This window comes from Mobula hypostoma, chromosome 1 (assembly GCF_963921235.1).
Source record: "Mobula hypostoma chromosome 1, sMobHyp1.1, whole genome shotgun sequence".
NCBI lineage: Eukaryota > Metazoa > Chordata > Chondrichthyes > Myliobatiformes > Myliobatidae > Mobula > Mobula hypostoma.
The window spans coordinates 163,959,911-163,977,499 of record NC_086097.1 but is presented as its reverse complement, the minus strand read 5'-3'; the positions used below and the strand labels follow the sequence as shown (position 1 = coordinate 163,977,499).

Here is a 17,589-nt window from a genome sequence, read left to right as displayed (position 1 = left end):
GACGACACGTAGTGAAAACACGTGTGCCTGTGGGAGAAGGTCAGTGACTGAACCATTCCTGACCAGCCTAACTGATAATGCCAACAGCTTTTGAGTTTTGTTTCTAATAGTCTAAATAGACCCCTTCCTAACACAAAGAGTAACGTTGCTACAGACTTGCATTTATCTACTATCTTTCATAACATCGCAAAGCATTTTAAAGGAAGATTTGTAAGCAAGCAATGCTCCACCAGCAGGGTCAGATTAGGTTTTCATGCACACATCCTTGGAGTGGGATTGGAACTGAAACCCAGCACCTTCGGAGTTGGAGGCAGCAGTGATAGCAACTTAGTCATAGCTGACAACAGCACTCAGTAGCAATAATAAAAAGTAATGAGTTACTCACTTCCCATATGTAGCTGACTAGGAATTCAGATACGTGTCTATTTTGAAATATTGAGTAAGGTTAAAGATGAGCAATAGCTGTAGGGATGTAATTTTACCCTCCAGTTCAAAGCTGTATCCATTTATTCATCAATCTCTTTGTTTTTTTGTGAGGTGAAAGGCAGAGTGTGCAAATCACTTTTAAATAACAAAAGAAACTTCTGGATTTGAAACAAAAGCAGAAAATTCTGAAAATACTCAGCAGGACAGGCAAAATCTGTGGAGAGATGAACAGATAATGTTTCAAGTCAAAGACCTTTAGATAGACCGAGCCCTGACGAAGGGTCTCAGCCCGAAGCATGGACTGTACTTCTTCCTATAGATGCTGCCTGGCCTGCTGCATTCCACCAGCATTTTGTGTGTGTTGCTTGAATTTCCAGCATCTGCAGATTTTCTCAGGTTTGTGATAGAACACTGATTGTTACTTGCTTTTTGACTGCTGTTTATTGGCCTACATGCACACATCCTTGGAGTGAGATTGGAACTGAAACCCAACATCTTCTGAGTTGGAGGCAGCAGTGATGGTAACTTGGTCAAAATGATTCCAAAATAACTTGGAAACATTATTGTGATTGGAGACCTAGGTGAGAATAGTTAGGACCCAAGTGCTGGAGTATCCGAGATTAGAATCAAGACACGATATGAGATGGAAATGAAGACAGGGTTCTAAGCTAGACGTTAGACAAAAATCTAAAGGTGAGCTGACAACTGAGCACTAAACCTCACTGTAGGTGCTTTTAAAATATTAAAATCCTGGTGCCAATTAGCAGAGCTAGCCTGAATCTTTAAAGGAGCTACACAGGAGAGTTAGAGCATCTAAACCCTGGAGGCTGGCATGGTTGGATACATGGTGTAACAATTAAATGTATCCCATATGTGGTAGTGAGTGGTTAATATGGCCAGCCCAGCCAGTCAAAGGAACTACTTCAGACCAGCAAGAGCTGTAAGCATGACCAACAACAAGCATCCAACAAGGCTTGTCTTGGCAGTCGATAAGAGCTATCTAATCTTCATCTGGACAAATAACAAGAAATGACCTAATATCACTTCAACGTGCAGACCAACATTCTCATCAACCACCATTAATATACAATAAACAAGCTGAGAACCCGTATCTGCCACAGCTCAGGGAATACCGCACCACCTTTATCTCAGCTGAGTGGAAGTTCACGTCCCACCCAGAAAAACAACATCAACACCTGAGCTGATGCTCCATGATGGTTGAACTGTCAGATGTTCCTTTATTTCGATGTCTTTAAGTGTCTTTCCTAAAGAAAGGCAGATGAGCTAACACCTTTGTTCTAGCCAATATCTATCTATCAACATCACTGACTAGATATTCGATAATTAGAATCTTGTGACTTGTGGCAGCTTGCTCAGAGAAATTGACTGGATTTTCTACATCACAATAATAATTAAAAGAGAATTCCACTGGCTAGAAGGCAGCTTAGGACAGTTTATAAGAAGAGCAATATAAATGCAAAGATTATCTTTTTATTTTCTTGGATTGGGTCTCTTCCATTCATGCCAAAATTCCAAACAAAATAAGGGAAGTCTGTAAAGCTTCATTGAATGGTGACGAAAGCTTGTTAATGCACCTGTGAAATGCATTTGTCAGCAAGCTGAGTATCAAGAGTAGGTAGTTAGATATCATCTACAAAAGGTGCTGCCTCAAGAAGGCTGCATTTATCATCAGACATCACCACCAAACGGATCCTAACCTCCTCTTACTGGTGGCAGAAAGTACATAGAGTAATAGAGAAGTACAGCACTGAAACAGGCTCTTTGGCCCATCCAGCCTATGCTGAAACAATTTAAAGTGTACTCCCAATGATCTGTACATCGACGATAGCCCTCCATTCCCTACTATCCACATACCTGTCCAAACTTCTCTTAAATATGTTGAAATCGAGCTCGCATGGACCACTTGTGCTGGCACATTCTCACAATCCTCTCAGTAAAGATATTTCCCCTCATGTTCCCCTTAAACTTTTCACCTTTCACCCTTAACTCATGATCTCTGATTTCCACCCAAACTCAGTGGAAAAAGCCTGCTTGCATTTACCCTATCTATACCCCTCATAATTTTGCATACCTCTATCAAATCTCCTCTCAACCTTTTACGTTCTAGGGAATAAAGTCCTAATCGATTCAATCTTTCCTTATAACTCAGGTGCTCCAGACCCGCCAACATCCTTGTAAATGTTCTCAGTACTCTTTCAAACTTGTTTACATCTTTCCTGTAAGTAGTTGATCAAAACTGCACACAATACTCCAAATTAGGCCTCATCAACGTCTTATACAACTTCAACATAACATCCAATCTTCTGTACTCTATACAATGATTTATGAAGGAAATGTAGAAACATGCAGTCTCACGTTACCAGGTCAAGGAACAGCTACTATCCTACACCCACCAGATTCTTGAACCGAGCTACACAGCCTTATCTGACCTCAGCAATGGGGCATTGTGAACCACCTCCTGCACTATCACGGACTTGTTTCTGATTGCACCTTTTTTGTGCACTAATGACTTATTTCTGCACAGTCATTTTTTTTCTCTTCTTCATCACTGTCTTGTATAATTTATGTATATTCTGTGTGTTCTCTGTACCTGTGTGCCTGTGATGCTGCTGTACCTCACCACACTTGCGCACATAATGATAAACTCAAATTGACGACATCAAAGCAGAAGAATGGGATGTGTGGGATAATAAATCAGCCACGATCGAATGGCTGAGTTATCGTAGTCTCGACAGGACAAACTGCCTAATTCTGCTCCTATGACTTATGGTCCTATAGAAGTTTTCTTGGTCCCATGCATAACTTCCATATTGGGGCATATGCACTGATGGTTAGGTGTTGGACAAGGGACACGAGATGCTCACAGAGAAGTTTGCTAAGGCACCAGACCATTCTTCTCAGCGAATGATGAAAAAACTGCCCCTATCCAACTTCCTTCTTGTACTTTAAGATTGTTGCTTTCTTCCCATCATCTCTCATTCACATGGCAATGTCATGGAACATAGAATAGTACAGAACAAGCAACAAGCCCTTTGGCCTTCAATGTTGTGCCAAAATAATTAAACTAGTAATTAAATGCCCAAGTAAACTAATCCCTTATGCCTACACATTACCCACTTTCTTCCAGTCTCCACATATTCATGTGGTTACCTAAGAGCCTCTTAATAAGTGCCTCTATCACATGTGCGTCCTTTACCAACCCTGACAGCACGTTCCAGTTACTCATTACTTCATGTAAAAAAATAACTTGCCCTGCAAATCTCCTTTGAACTTATCCCCCTCACCTGAGAAGCATGTCCTCTTGTGTTATTTCGACCCTGGAATGTCAATATCAAAGCATCTAAGTTCCCACACTAATTTAAGTAGGCTAATTAACTCGTTCCTGTTAGATAATACTATCGACTCCACAAACCATCCTGGTGAACCTCTTTTGCATCCCCTCCCCACTGTGACTGCATAGGCTTCCTCCTGCAGCTCCAGTTTCCACATTCTAAAGATCTGTGCACCGATTGGCTTATTGGCCACTGTAAATTGTCTTTGTTGTGCATGTGACTTGTAGAGTCTGCAGGACGGTGATGTGAGTATGGAAAGAGTAAAATTACTTCTTCCATGCTGTCTGACTGTGGTTTCCAAGGTTTTCAATTTGAACATCTTTAAAGATTTTGAATGTCTTAATCATCCATCTCAGTCTCTACCTCCACTCAACATTTTATAAGATCTATACAAAAATCAATACAAAGAATAGATTTTAGTACGAATTCTTTCCACATTTTTTTACACATTAGTCTTGAAAGAGAAGCAGACCAAAACTTATAATTGGAAGAGATACAATTGAAAATAAAGATAAAATGCTGAATAAAGCAGCAGTTGTCTCTCTGAACGCACTAATCCTGTAATCTCATAAAGATGTAATGAGCAGAAGGTCTATGCCAATCTATGTTATGTCATGTATTTCAAATGATTTTCTATGTTTTACACTGGCATCAGAGAAGTCTCTGGAGTAAACAGTCTACTGGTCTTGATGTGATCATTATTCGTTGAAAATGATGTCTGAGTTTGGTCACTATGTATCCGTGGTGCCTTCGGGTCCTGCATCATGGTGAGCTGTACCTCCAAGTGATATCTGAGTTGGATAGTCAGATAGTCAGGATGCACGACTGCTGCTCCCTCCCCATCTTCCTCAACATGGGTGCACCCTAGGCTGTACACTCTGCTCACACACGACCAAACACCGGAGTAATCAAATTGTCAAGTTTGCTGATGACACAGCAGTGGTGGGGCTCAACACCACGACAATGAGACAGCCTACAGGCAGGAGGAGGAAGAGATCGAGGTCTGATGCCAGGCAAATAACTTGCCCTTGGACAAAAAACAAGAAAAAGAATTTGCACCTCTCACTCTCCTCCTAATATCGGCAGCACAGCAGTGGAAACTGTGCGCAGTTTTAAACTCGTGGGGGTGCGCATCTTGCACAACCTCTTACGGTCCCAGAACATATCCTGTAATGCCTCTGCTTTCTGAAGAAGTTGAAGAGGGCTGGACTATGCACATCTATACTGATGATTTTCTGCAGATGTGCAGTAGAGAGCATCCTAACAAGCTGCATCACTGTATGGTAAGGAACATGCTCTGTGGCAGACAGGAAGGCTCTACAAAACTGCGCAATACATCACCGGCACCAGTATACACACCATCAAGGATATGTATACACATTAATGCACTGGATAAAACCAGCAATATCATGAAGGTTCCCACCCACCCTGCTCATAGATTGTTTGTCCCACTCCCATCAGGGAAGAGTCTATGTAGCATCTATGCCAAGATCACCAGACTCAAAAGAAATTACTTTCCCCAAACAGCAAGGCTGATCAACACCTCCATGCACTAACCCACCCCACCATCACTGATAATTCATTATTTCCTGCCAGAGTCAACTTACGTACAGACACTCCAGTACCTAGCGTCACTTTATTAATCTACGTATGTAAGCTGTGTGCTGGAAATGACATTAAACAATTTTGAATGGATGGCTGATATTGTTAACCAAGATGGGACTGACCAATGCTATGAAGAACACAAGGTTATGCTGGGATACAGAGGTGTTAAAGAGTCAGTCAGCATTTATGAACATACACGCTGTCAAACATCCATGGGACTGCTGAGAACGGAGTCAGGGTATGATTTATAAAGATCTTATTGGCCATGAGTTTCTCACAGCATGAACTTGCATGGATGATTTGGATGTGGACAGAAGGGCGTGTTCAGTAAGTATACAGATCATGTGAAGATTGGTGAAGTAGATACTGTAAATGATAGACTTAGGCTAGAGGATGAAGTTGATGTGCTGGCGAAATAGACTGAGAAATGGCATTTAACCCTTCTAAATGTTAGGTGGGAGTACTAACAAATCTAGAACATACACCATGAGTACTGAGGAATAGACAGACTTTACTGTACAAGATCCTTGAATGGAGAACATAACACAGTACCACACGGGAACAGACCCTTTCGTGCACAGTGTCGTGCTGAACCAATCAAATCAGTAGATCAAATCGCCAACTATACTAATCCCTTCTGCCTACACAATGTCCATATCTTTCCTTTTCCTTCATTTTATGTGCTATCTAAATGTCTCTTAAAAGTCTTTAATGTTTCTGTCTCTACCATCACCCCAGGTAGTGCATTCCAAGTACTCTTTGCGTAAAAATTTGTCCCTCTCATTTCCTTTGAAATTACCCCCTCTCACCTTAAATGCATGCCCTCTGGTATTAGCCATTTTAACCCTGGGGAAAAAGATACTGTCTGACTACTTTATCCATGCCTCTCAATCTTATAAACCTCTATTAACCTCCTCAGCCTCTGCTGCTACAGAGAAAACAACCCAAGTTTATCCAACCTCTTGTTATAGCACATACCTTCTAATCCAGGCAGCATTCTGGTAAACCTCTTCTGCATCCTTTCCAGAAACTCGACATCCTTCTAACGATGGAAAACCAGAACTATATGCATGACTCCAAATGCAGTCTAACTAGAATTTTATAAGGCTGCACACAACTTCCTGACTTTTGAACTCAACACCTTAACTAATAAAAAGGCAAGCATGGGTAAGCCTGGAATGACTAATAATGGCTAATACCAGAGGGCATGCATTTAAGGTGAGAGGGGGTAATTTCAAAGGAAATGAGAGGACAAATTTTTACGCAAAGAGTTCAATTATCAGGAGAGGCTGGACCCGTTTTCCCTAGAAGGGAGGAGTTTAAGAGGATGCAGAGTAGATCGCAAGACAATATCCCACATGTAAGAGATGGATAAAGCCAGAGAGTGTAGATTTAGAGTAAGGGAGATAGAAATTTAAGAGGAGGACCTTTTTCATCCTGAGAGTGGTGTGTATCTGGAATACACAGCCTAAGGAAGGTATGGATGCTGAACTGCTTATGGTATTTAAATGGTGCCTAGATGAGCATTTGAATCATGAAGACATAGAGGGCTATAGACAAAGGAATATAATCTGGGTTAATATGAATGGATGGCTATTGGTCAGCATGGATTTGGTGGATCAAAGGACTTGTTTTCATGACATATTAAGACTGAACTCCTGACTGAGGAACCAGACATCAATGGCTTCATGCTGCATCCCTGCAAATGCTACCAATCTCCAGCCATGAGGAAGCAGGAGGAAGCTCTCAGGAAGCACTGACAGCCAGACTGGCATTTCTTGAAGGAATGACTCAACTCCATAGAGGACTCATAACTGGGGATCTTGTGTGTATTTTCCTTGACCAAGTTAGAAAAGATGCCACCTCATCCCAACTAAAATTGCCAATGTAAGGTATTTAAATCAAGTCAATCTAGACCAATTGAGAGCAAGTGCTAGTTCTAAGGTGGCTTTGTACTGCAGCTGAGGTCCACAGGAAGCATGCTTTTGACTGCAGAGCCTTTTCAAGGCAATAGGAAATAATGCAAACTTAAACTCTTCCTTGGAGACACAAGAGACTGCAAATTCTAAAATCTGGAGCAATAAACCATCTGCTGGAGGAACTCAGCGTTTGCGGGAGGAAAGAACATTGACATTTTGGGTAGAGACTCTACGTCAGGACTAATGCAGTGAATTGACTTGAAACATCTAAAATTCCTTTTCACCCCATAGACATTACTTGACCTGCTGAATTCCACCAATGAATGGTTTGTTACTTGAGCTAATATTCATTGCATTCTATGGCCTGTCTAGTCTTCAGGGCTCTTGCCATGTCATCTGGCAAAAAATGCATTTTTGTTGTATCACATGAGGGGTGGGTGAATTGACACATTTATTACTGTGTAGCTAGAATTTTTAAATCCATCATTAAACTAAATGTTGGCTCTTGTTACATAAACCCTGTCCAGGATTTTTTAAAAAGTAATATAAAATATCTTTGGTTCACCAGCAGTGACATAAATTAGCACTAACTTTAACAGCCACTGTGACTTTACGGTTGTTGAATTGTTTTACACATATCATTAACATCAAAGCAAAAGGTATCAAAGGGTTGCTTAGTGTGCCAGAACAAGGAAGCTGAATAATTGTCAGCAGGGTCAGCAGAGATGTGACAATTAAACCAATCTGTTTTACTTTATTTGCTGAATTTTTTTCCTGAAACTAACTCTTCCTGTTCAGATGACCTCTTCAGATTCCGAATCATATTCTGCAGACCTACAAGAGTTTGTGTCAAATTCTATGTCCTTTATTGTAGTAATAGTACTACTGCAGTTATGCTAAATGTACAATAGATTGTCTTTAAATAACAACTGAGTAAGATAATAGCGGGACCAATATTAAACCATAAGACATTGCATCAGAATTAGGCTACACGTAGCTGACTTATTATGTCGTCTCAACCCCATTTGTCTGCTTTCTCCCCATAACCTTTGACACCTTGACTAATCAAGAAAATATCAACCTCCACTTTAAGTATACTCAATGACTTGGCCCATGGACAACTGTGGCAATTAATTCCACAGATTTACTATCCTCTGGCTCAAGAGATTACTCCTCATCTTTTTTCCAAGTGGATATCCCTCCAGTCTGAGTCTGTGGCCCTTAATCCTGGACTCACCCACCACAGGAATCATCCTCCCAATATCCACGCTGTCCACACCTTTCCATTTTCAACTGGTTTCAATGAGATGACCTCCTCATTTTACTAAACTCCAGCAAGTTCAGGCCTAGAGCCATCAAACGCTCCACATATTTTAACCCTTTCATTCCTGGAATAATTTTTGTGAACCTCCTCTAGACCTTCTCCAAAGTCAGCACATCTTTTCTTAGATAAGGGGCCCAAAACTGCTCACAATACTCCAAGTGCAGTCTGACAAATGCCTTATAAAGACTCAGCACTACATCTTTGCTCTTATATTCTCTTCTATTGAAATGTATGTTAGCATTACATTTATGTTCCTTACCACAAACTCAACCTGCAAGACAACCTTTAGGGAATCCTGTACAAGGACTCCCAAGTCCCTTTGAACCTCTGATTTTTGAATTTTCCCCCATTTAGAAAATAGTCTACACTTTTATTCCTTCTACCATGTTGCAAGATCATATACTTCCTTATATTATATTCCATCTAACACTTCTTTGCCCATTCTCCCAATCTGTCCTTAGAAACACAGAAAACCTACAGCACAATACAGGCCCTTCAGCCCACAAAGTTGTGCCGAACATGTCCCTACCTTAGAAATTGCTAGGCTTACCTATAGCCCTCTATTTTTCTAAGCTCCATGTACCTACCCAAAAGTCTCTTAAAAGACCCTATCGAATCCGCCTCCACTGTCGTTGCTGGCAGCACATTCCACGCACTCACCACTCTCTGCATTAAAAAACTTACCCTGACATCTCCTCTGTACCTACTCCCCAGCACATTAAACCTGTGCCCTCTTGTGGCAGCCATTTTAGCCCTGGGAAAAAGCCACTGCAGGATATCGTGGACGCGATCAGAAACATCCCAGACCCTAGCACCTGGGAGGCAAACTACCATCCGAGTTTCTTTCCTGCGTCCACAGAATCGCCTGTCTGACCCCCTAACTTTAGAGACCCCTATCACTACTGCCTTTCTCTTCCTTTCCCTACCCTTCTGAGCCACAGGGCCGGACTCTGTGCCAGAGGCACGGCCACTGTTGCTTTCCCCAGGTAGGCTGTCCTGTCCAACAGTACTCAAACAGGAGTACTTTTTGTTCAGGGGGACAGCCACAGAGGTACTCTCTAGTACCTGACTCTTCCCCTTCCCTCTCCTGACTGTTACCTACTTGTCTGTCTCCCGTGACCTTGGTATGACCACCTGCCTATAACTCCTTCTATCACCTCCTCGCTCTCCCTGACCAGACGAAAGTCATCGAGCTGCAACTCCAGTTCCCTAACGCAGTCCCTTAGGAGCTGCAGCACGACACATCGGGTGCAGATATGGCCGTCTGGGAGGCTGGGAGACTCCAGGACTTCCCATATCTGACAGTGAGCACAGAACATTGGCCTCACACACATACTTCCTTTCCACAATTAACACAGGTAAACCTACCTCGCCTCGTCCCGTTACCACCTAAGCCCGTTGAGCCAAAGCCCTATCACTCTACTGCCCGCTGGATATGGCAGTCTTCTTTTTAAATTTCTCCCGCTCCACTGGCTGATATTACGCGCCTGCGCAGTCTTGTCTCTCTTTACCCCAAGTGGTAAAATGCCTTCTCTCCGAAAATCCTTAGTCGCTCCACTTGCAGCCTTCTTGCTTCAAATCTCTGTCCTTCTGCAGACTCAATACTACTTGTCCTTCCACCTATCATTGCATTGTCTGCAAACTTGTCCACAATTCCATCATTCAAGTTATTGACATATATCGGGAAAACAAGTGGTCCTGCCACCAACCCCTGTGGAATACCACCAGTCGCAGGCAGCCAAACAGAAAGGCTCTCTTTATTCCCACTCTTTGCCTTCCATCAGGCAGCCAATATTCTACTAGCAATTTACTCCGCTATCTAGGAAGGGTGGGAGGCAGCAGAAAGGAAACTATAGACCTGTTAGCCTGACATCAGCGGTTGGGAAGTTGTTGGAATCGATTGTTCGGGATGAGATTATGGAGTACCTGGAGGCACATGACAAGATAGGCCAAAGCCAACATGGTTTCCTGAAAGGAAAATCCTGCCTGACTAACCTACTGCAATTTTTTGAGGAAATTAGAAGCAGGGTAGACAAAGGAGATGCAGTAGACTTGGTGTACTTGGATTTTCAGAAGGCCTTTGACAAGGTGCCACGCATGAGGCTGCTTAGCAAGATAAGAGCCCATGGAATTACAGGGAAGTTACTAGCATGAGTGGAGCATTGGCTGGTTGGTAGAAAACAGAGCGGGAATAAAGAGATCCTATTCTGGCTGGCTGCCAGTTACCAGTGGAGTTCCACAGCAGTCGGTGACGATGTATGTCAATGATTTGGACTACGGTATTAATGGATTTGTGGCTAAATTTACCGAAGATACAGAGATAGGTGGAGGAACAGGTAGTGTTGAGGATACAGAGAGCCTGCAGAGAGACTTAGATAGTTTAGGGCAATGGGCAAAGAAGTGGCAAATGAAATACAATGTTGGAAAGTGTATGGTCATGCAGTTTGGTGGAAGAAATAAATGGGCAGACTATTATTTAGATAGGAAGTGAACTCAAAATGCAGAGATGCAAAGGGACTTGGGAGTCCTTGTGCAAGATACCCTAAAGGTTAACCTCCAGGCTGATCCGGTTGTGAAGAAGGCAAATGCAATGTTGGCATTCATTTCTAGAGGTATAGAATATATGAGCAGGGATGTAATGTTGAGACTCTAAAAGGCACTCGTGAGACCACACTTGGAATATTGTGTGCAGTTTTGGGCTCCTTATTTTAGAAAGGATATACTGACATTGGAGAGGGTTCAGAGAAGATTCACGAGAATGATTCCAGGAATGAAAGGGTTATCGTATGAGGAATGTCTGGCAGCTCTTGAGCTGTGTTCCCTGGAGTTCAGGAGAATGAGGGGGGATCTCATAGAAACATTCCGAATGTTAAAAGGCCTGAACAGATTAGATATGACAAAGTTATTTCCCATGGTAGGGGATTCTAGGACAGGAGGGCATGACTTCAAGATTGAAGGATGTCCATTTAGAACTGGGATGTGGAGAAATTACTTTATTGAGAGGGTGGTAAATCTGTGGAATTTGTTGCCACAAGCGACTGCAGAGGCTAAGTCATTGTGTGTATTTAAGGCAGAGATAGATAGGTTCTTGATTAGCCAGGGCATCAAGGGGTATGGGTGAAAGCTGGGGAATAGAGATGACTAGAAAAATTGGATCAGCCCATGAATGAATGGTGGAGCAGACTCAATGGGCCAAATGGCCTATTTCTGCTCCTATATCTTCTGGTCTTATGGTGGTCTTATAGTATCTTTCCTGTAATATCATGGGCTCTTAGCTTGTTAAGCAGCCTCATGTATGGCACCTTGACAAAGGCCCTTTGTAAATCCAAGTAAACAACACCCACTGACTCTTCTTTGTCTATCTTGCCTGTTGTTTCCTCGAGGAATTCCAGCAGATTTGTCAGGCAAGATTTCAGGAAACCATGCTGACTACGGCCTATTTTATCATGTGCTTCCAAGAACTCCAAAAGCTCATTCATATAACAGACTCCAACATCTTCCCAAACACTGAAGTCAGGCTAACTGGGCTATGATTTCCTATCTTCTGCCTCCCTCCCTTCTTAGGAATTATATAGAATGAATTACATGGACGAATAATATAAAAACAATTAAATATTAAGAGCCTAAAAACAGAACAAAATAGGAATAGTAGGTTAAATTTTCCTCATTCCAGTCTCACCATTCAATATGAACATAGCTAGTAGCCCCAAGCTGAACTCCTCTTAGGTGCCAGTTCACTATAGCCTCCAATCCACTGAGCTTCAGATACTTAGCCCCTGTGACCAATTGCAGATTTTAGTTGAGTCAAAGTAAAAAGGTCAGGATAACAGTTCCAAGACATTCATGTGTCATTTAGTCCCACATGTTCAAATTAAAGCTGCTTTTCTTGTTTATGTTCCTGATATAAATTGTACAATTCAAATGGATATTTCTGATATGTGTCAGTTCCAGCCTCCCATCACTGCAGTGTCTAACAGCTGATCTGAGCACAACTACATTCGGTTCATCAAGGTGACTTTACACTGCAAATGTAAAGAGAGAATGGAAGGAAGTGCACACAGATGAAGTATTTTTCAATATTATGAAGACCGGTGCAAAAAGTAATCTTACTAAACAATCATGTCCCTGGAGCAAACAAAGATACCAGACTATAATTATGGATGAGTTATTTATCCTTTCAATTTCCACCCTTTTTCAGTGAAGGCACCAAATTAAGTTGAATTTTGGTCCCATGTGACAAATTGTCCCCAGTGCTTGTTAGAAAGTAAACTCAAGTCTTTAATATCAGTATCCATTTGATTGTAACTCCATTGAAGCCCACTACCTCCCCATTTTGTGTGAGATATAGCATTGTACGCTGCAAAACTGTGCAACCAAAAAATCAAATATTGTTCTACCTCATAAAGTGTGATGATGCCAAATGTTTCAATCGGCTCTTTCCATTGTAGATATATCTTCTCCTCAAAGGTTCTTCCTTGCACTGAGACTTTTGGGATTGCACCAGGCACTAATAGACAGACATAAAAAAAAACGTCAGTGGAGAGAATAATAGATTTTCTCTATCTACTTGACAGGAACATAGCAGTTTCAGGTCCCTAATGATGGCAGATAATGGTTTGTAGCCTTCACTCATTGTTACTGACAGCTCAACCTACAAAGCTGAATTCCTTGACCTTAACATCTACATGGTGTTTAGCAGCAGAGAGGGGTGTGGAACTCAAGAAGCAAAATGACACAAAAAGGGGGCATAAACCTTGCTCATTTGCTGGATAACTCTGAATGATGAAGACAGCAGTCACGTTCTACATTAGTGGGGCAAATTAATGCTTTCTTCAGGGAAGTTGTATATCTAGAATCTTGGGGAACAGAATAAGTATAATTTTAAGGATTAACCTCCTTTATGAAAAGTATTTTCTACTTTCAGACTTGGAGGAAATAGGTACACGAATCTTTGCATTGCATCTTCTTTTTGCTGTGTATGGCCCTATTGTGGATTGGCCTTTTAAATGCCAATTTAAGATGTAGCAAAGAATTAGCCCCTCCGATGAGAGGGACATTTGCAAAATGCATGCAAAGATGTTTTGGGAAGAAACAGCAGCAAGGATATTCAAAACGGAGATAAAAATATTTCAGAGCATAAGTTTTCAGAAGGCACAGCTTGGAAATAAATAACTGTAAGAGTGGTAATAGACTTCAGAAAGGAAGGAGCAGGCATGCAGTAATTAATATTGATAGGAAGCATGAGTGGCATTAATATCAGCTAAATGGTGCAACCTTAAAAAGGATGCCAGAACATAGAAACCTGGTAGTACATAGAAGGAGACTTGGTTCGGAATGTATACAGAGACATTAGGTAGTGAATGTAACAGATCTTTGAAGATAGAAGGCCAAAATTGCAAGATTATGGTGTTCCAGTAAATTTAACCAAAGGTATCCAAAAAATCACTATCTTTGCTGTAAAACTCTATAAAACATCCTAAATTTTATTAATGGAGACACTGGATTAAAAATGCAAGAAAGTTATGATGAAACACATCCGAGCAGGGTGCACAATTTTAAGCATCACACTTCAGGATTTGGGTCAAGCCTTATGGAGGATGCAAAAGCGTTTGACAAGAATGTTACCATGAATAACGGATGCAGAGCGGATGAGCGCTTTTTTCCACGGAACAGAGATGACAAAAGTAGTTTTGATACAGACGCTCAAAATTACAAAGCACAAGTAAATAAGGAGACACATTCCACCATTGGAAGGGCTAATAGTCAGAGGACACTGTTTTAAATTGATTGGCAAAAGAGCTTAAGGTGACAAGAGGTAATATATTTCACATCGTGAGCTGTTGTGAACTGGAATGCCCTGCCTGAATAAATCAATTTCACGGCAACTTTTAAATGGGAATTGGATAGATACTTGAATTGACGATAAAAATGCAGGGCTATGATGGAAGAGAACAGGGAATTGTAAATAAGTAATTGGACAGACAATATTGAAACATTCTCCATGTTTAATGGGTTGAACAGCTTTATTCTCTGCCATAAGAAGCTTATAACAGAAGACAAATGTTGTTTGTAGAAAATATCTTAAGTATAATGGACTTAGCAAAAAAAAACTTTTTTTTAGCACTCTTATGGGTAATGGAAAGAGAGGAGGTGAATAGTAACCCACGTGACTTTCACTTGGAATCATTGCTTGGAGGTCTTCAATGCACAAGATAGAGTATATTGTCCAGCTGGCAAGTAGTGGGATTATTTGGAGACAGTTCATGTGGAGGAAGCCCAGAGAAAATAGTTGAGGTACAATAACGGCATTTAATATGGATAAGTGTATGAATTGGAAATGTTTAGATGAGTACAGGCCAAACATGGATAAGTTCCCAGCTTAGGTAAGCACCTTGGTTGACGTGGATACATTAGGCCAAAGAATCTGTTTTGATGCTGTATTACTCTATTAATCTACACATGTTGTACAGCATCCAGGAAAGGGGCAATACTGCAAGTGATCATAATTAGATGGTCATTTATGTGACTTCAAGGCAAAAGTAATGTGCTAAGAGCACAAAGACAACATAAGAACAGATGAAACTGAAATAGAAATGAGTAATTTGATCCCACAAACCTTCACTATTATGATCATGCTTGTTGTTCTATCTCTGAAAACATTGATTTTGATTACTTCACTGTAAAGAGCTTTTGTTCGGATGAGTCTCAAACCTTTATTTATGCAATCTTTGAAAGTGAACCAAATTCCTTAAGTATTTAATGGAAGGTACAGTGTATTATCAGAAGACTGGCAATTCCACAGGGGAAAATATATTGGCAAAAGTGATGACAAGAAAAAATTGAAAATGGCTCTAATATCTATCACTTTCACACCACGCAAAGTTGTCAAAACATCTACTAATAGCAGTGGCATAATATTAACTGAGTACTAGAAAAGGCTGACTCAGTGAGATGCAGAATGTGCTTGTTGACAGAAGTTAATCTAAATTGACTTCCATAAAAATGATTTGCTGCTTTGAAAGAAAACGGAGAATACTGGAAATACTCAGCATTCAGTCAGCCCCTTAAAGAGGATAAATTTGCTATTAATTCTCTGGCGTATCCAGCACGCACCAGTAAATAGCCTACCAGGAATTGGATAGCAGAGGGACCCAGATTGTCATTTCAAGGCCACATGTCAGGGATTCTAAGGCAATCTATTGGAAAAGAGGCTGTGATGCACAAAACAAGGTGCCATAGGATTAAGGAAATGAGTAAGGCAACAAAAATTTACCTTCAGACTGGAAATGCTCTACTTTGTAAGTATAACTATTTGCATACATGCAGGAAAACATCAGGCAGGGTTTATTTTCAGATTATTCTTCTTTGAAGAGGTCCAGAGTCAGATGTTTTAATGGGTGGGGGGGGGGGAGTTGTTTGATATAAAAACAGAAAATGCAGGTAGCATTCAGCCAGACAGCATCCGTGGAAAGGGAAAGAGAATTCTTGTTTCAAGTCAAAGACTATTAACAGACGGTCATCTTGACAAGCTAGCTCTGTTTCTGCAAATGCTGTGAGACTTGCTGCATGCAGCCAGCAATGAAGATCCATCAGACTTTCCAGCCATTAGGCAAAGATGAACCCAACAGACATGTGCACCATTGAAAGCATCCTATATGGATATACAGTTTCACAGTTTGGAGTGGCAAATGTTCTGCCCATGACCACAAGAAAGTGCAAAGTTGTAAACGCAGCCCAGACAAAATGCAAACCAGCCTCTATCCAGTTGACTTTCTCTACATATCCCACTGCCTCAGCAACGCAGCCAACACAACCCTGTCCTATTTCTTCTGCTTGATGGGAAAAAGAAGAACTTTCTCTTCTTTTTTCCATCAAGCAGAAGATATAAAAACTTGAAGACATGCACTGCTAGTCCCAAGTACAGCTTTGTGCTAAAGACCATAAGACAATAAGACAGGAGCAGAATAATGCCATTTTGTCTATCAATTCTGCTCCACCATTCCATCATGGCTGATTTATTATCTCTCTCAAGCCCACTCTCCTGCCCTCTCCTTGTAACCTTCGATGCCCTGTCTAACCAAGAATCCATCAACCTTCACTTTAAATATACCTAATGACTTGGCCTCCACATCCAACTGTGGCAAAGAATTCCACAGTTTCGTAACTCTCTAGCTAAAGAAATTCCTCCTCATCTCTGTTCCCTCCATTCTGAGGCTGTGCCCTCTGATCCTAGACTCACCCACTATATGAAACATCCTTTTCACATCCACTCTATCTAGGTCTTTCAGTATTCAATAGGTTTCAATGAGATCTCCCCTCATTCTTCTAAACTAGGGCCTAGGGCCATCAAACACTCCTCATATGGTAAGCCTTTAATTCCCAAAATCAATCATGTCAACCTCCTCTAGTCCTACTTCAATGTCTGCATACCTTTTCCTAGATAACGGGCCCAAAACTGCTCACAATACTCCAAGCAGGGTCTGGCCACTGTCTTATAAAGCCTCAACATCATATTCTTACTCTTATATTCTAGTCCTCTCAAAATGAATGCTAACATTACATTTGTCTTTCTTACCACTGACTCAACCTGAAAGCTAATATTTAAGGAATCCTGTACAAGGACTTCTAAGTCCTTTTGCACCTCTGATTTTTGAATCTTCTCCCCATTTAGGAAGTATCTGTGCCTTAACTTCTTCCCTAGTACAGTCCTTGATCCCACACTTCCCCTAAACTATATTCCTTCTGCCATACCTTTGCCCATTCTCCCAACCTGTCCGTCCTTCTGCAGACTCCCTGCTTCCTCAGCTCCATCTATATTTTTATCGTTTGCAAACATGGTCACAAATCCATCAATTCCGTCATTCAAATCACTGACATATAATGTGAAAATAAATAGTTCCAATACCAATCCTGTGGAGCACCACTAGCCACTGGCAGCCAACCAGAATAGACCGCTTTATTC

The 17,589-nt window shown here is 41.2% G+C and overlaps 1 protein-coding gene across 9 annotated transcripts in view; it reads right to left on the bottom strand.

Moving 5' to 3' along the window:
• Positions 1 to 17,589, bottom strand: part of LOC134351958 (receptor-type tyrosine-protein phosphatase mu-like) — a 1,067,206-nt gene that overhangs the window by 391,460 nt on the left and 658,157 nt on the right. For all 9 annotated transcript variants that reach the window (XM_063058925.1, XM_063058929.1, XM_063058945.1 and 6 more), the window contains exon 9: positions 13,025 to 13,134. In XM_063058925.1, coding sequence (XP_062914995.1) covers positions 13,025 to 13,134 — 110 coding nt within the window. The remainder of the gene's footprint in view (positions 1 to 13,024; positions 13,135 to 17,589) is intronic.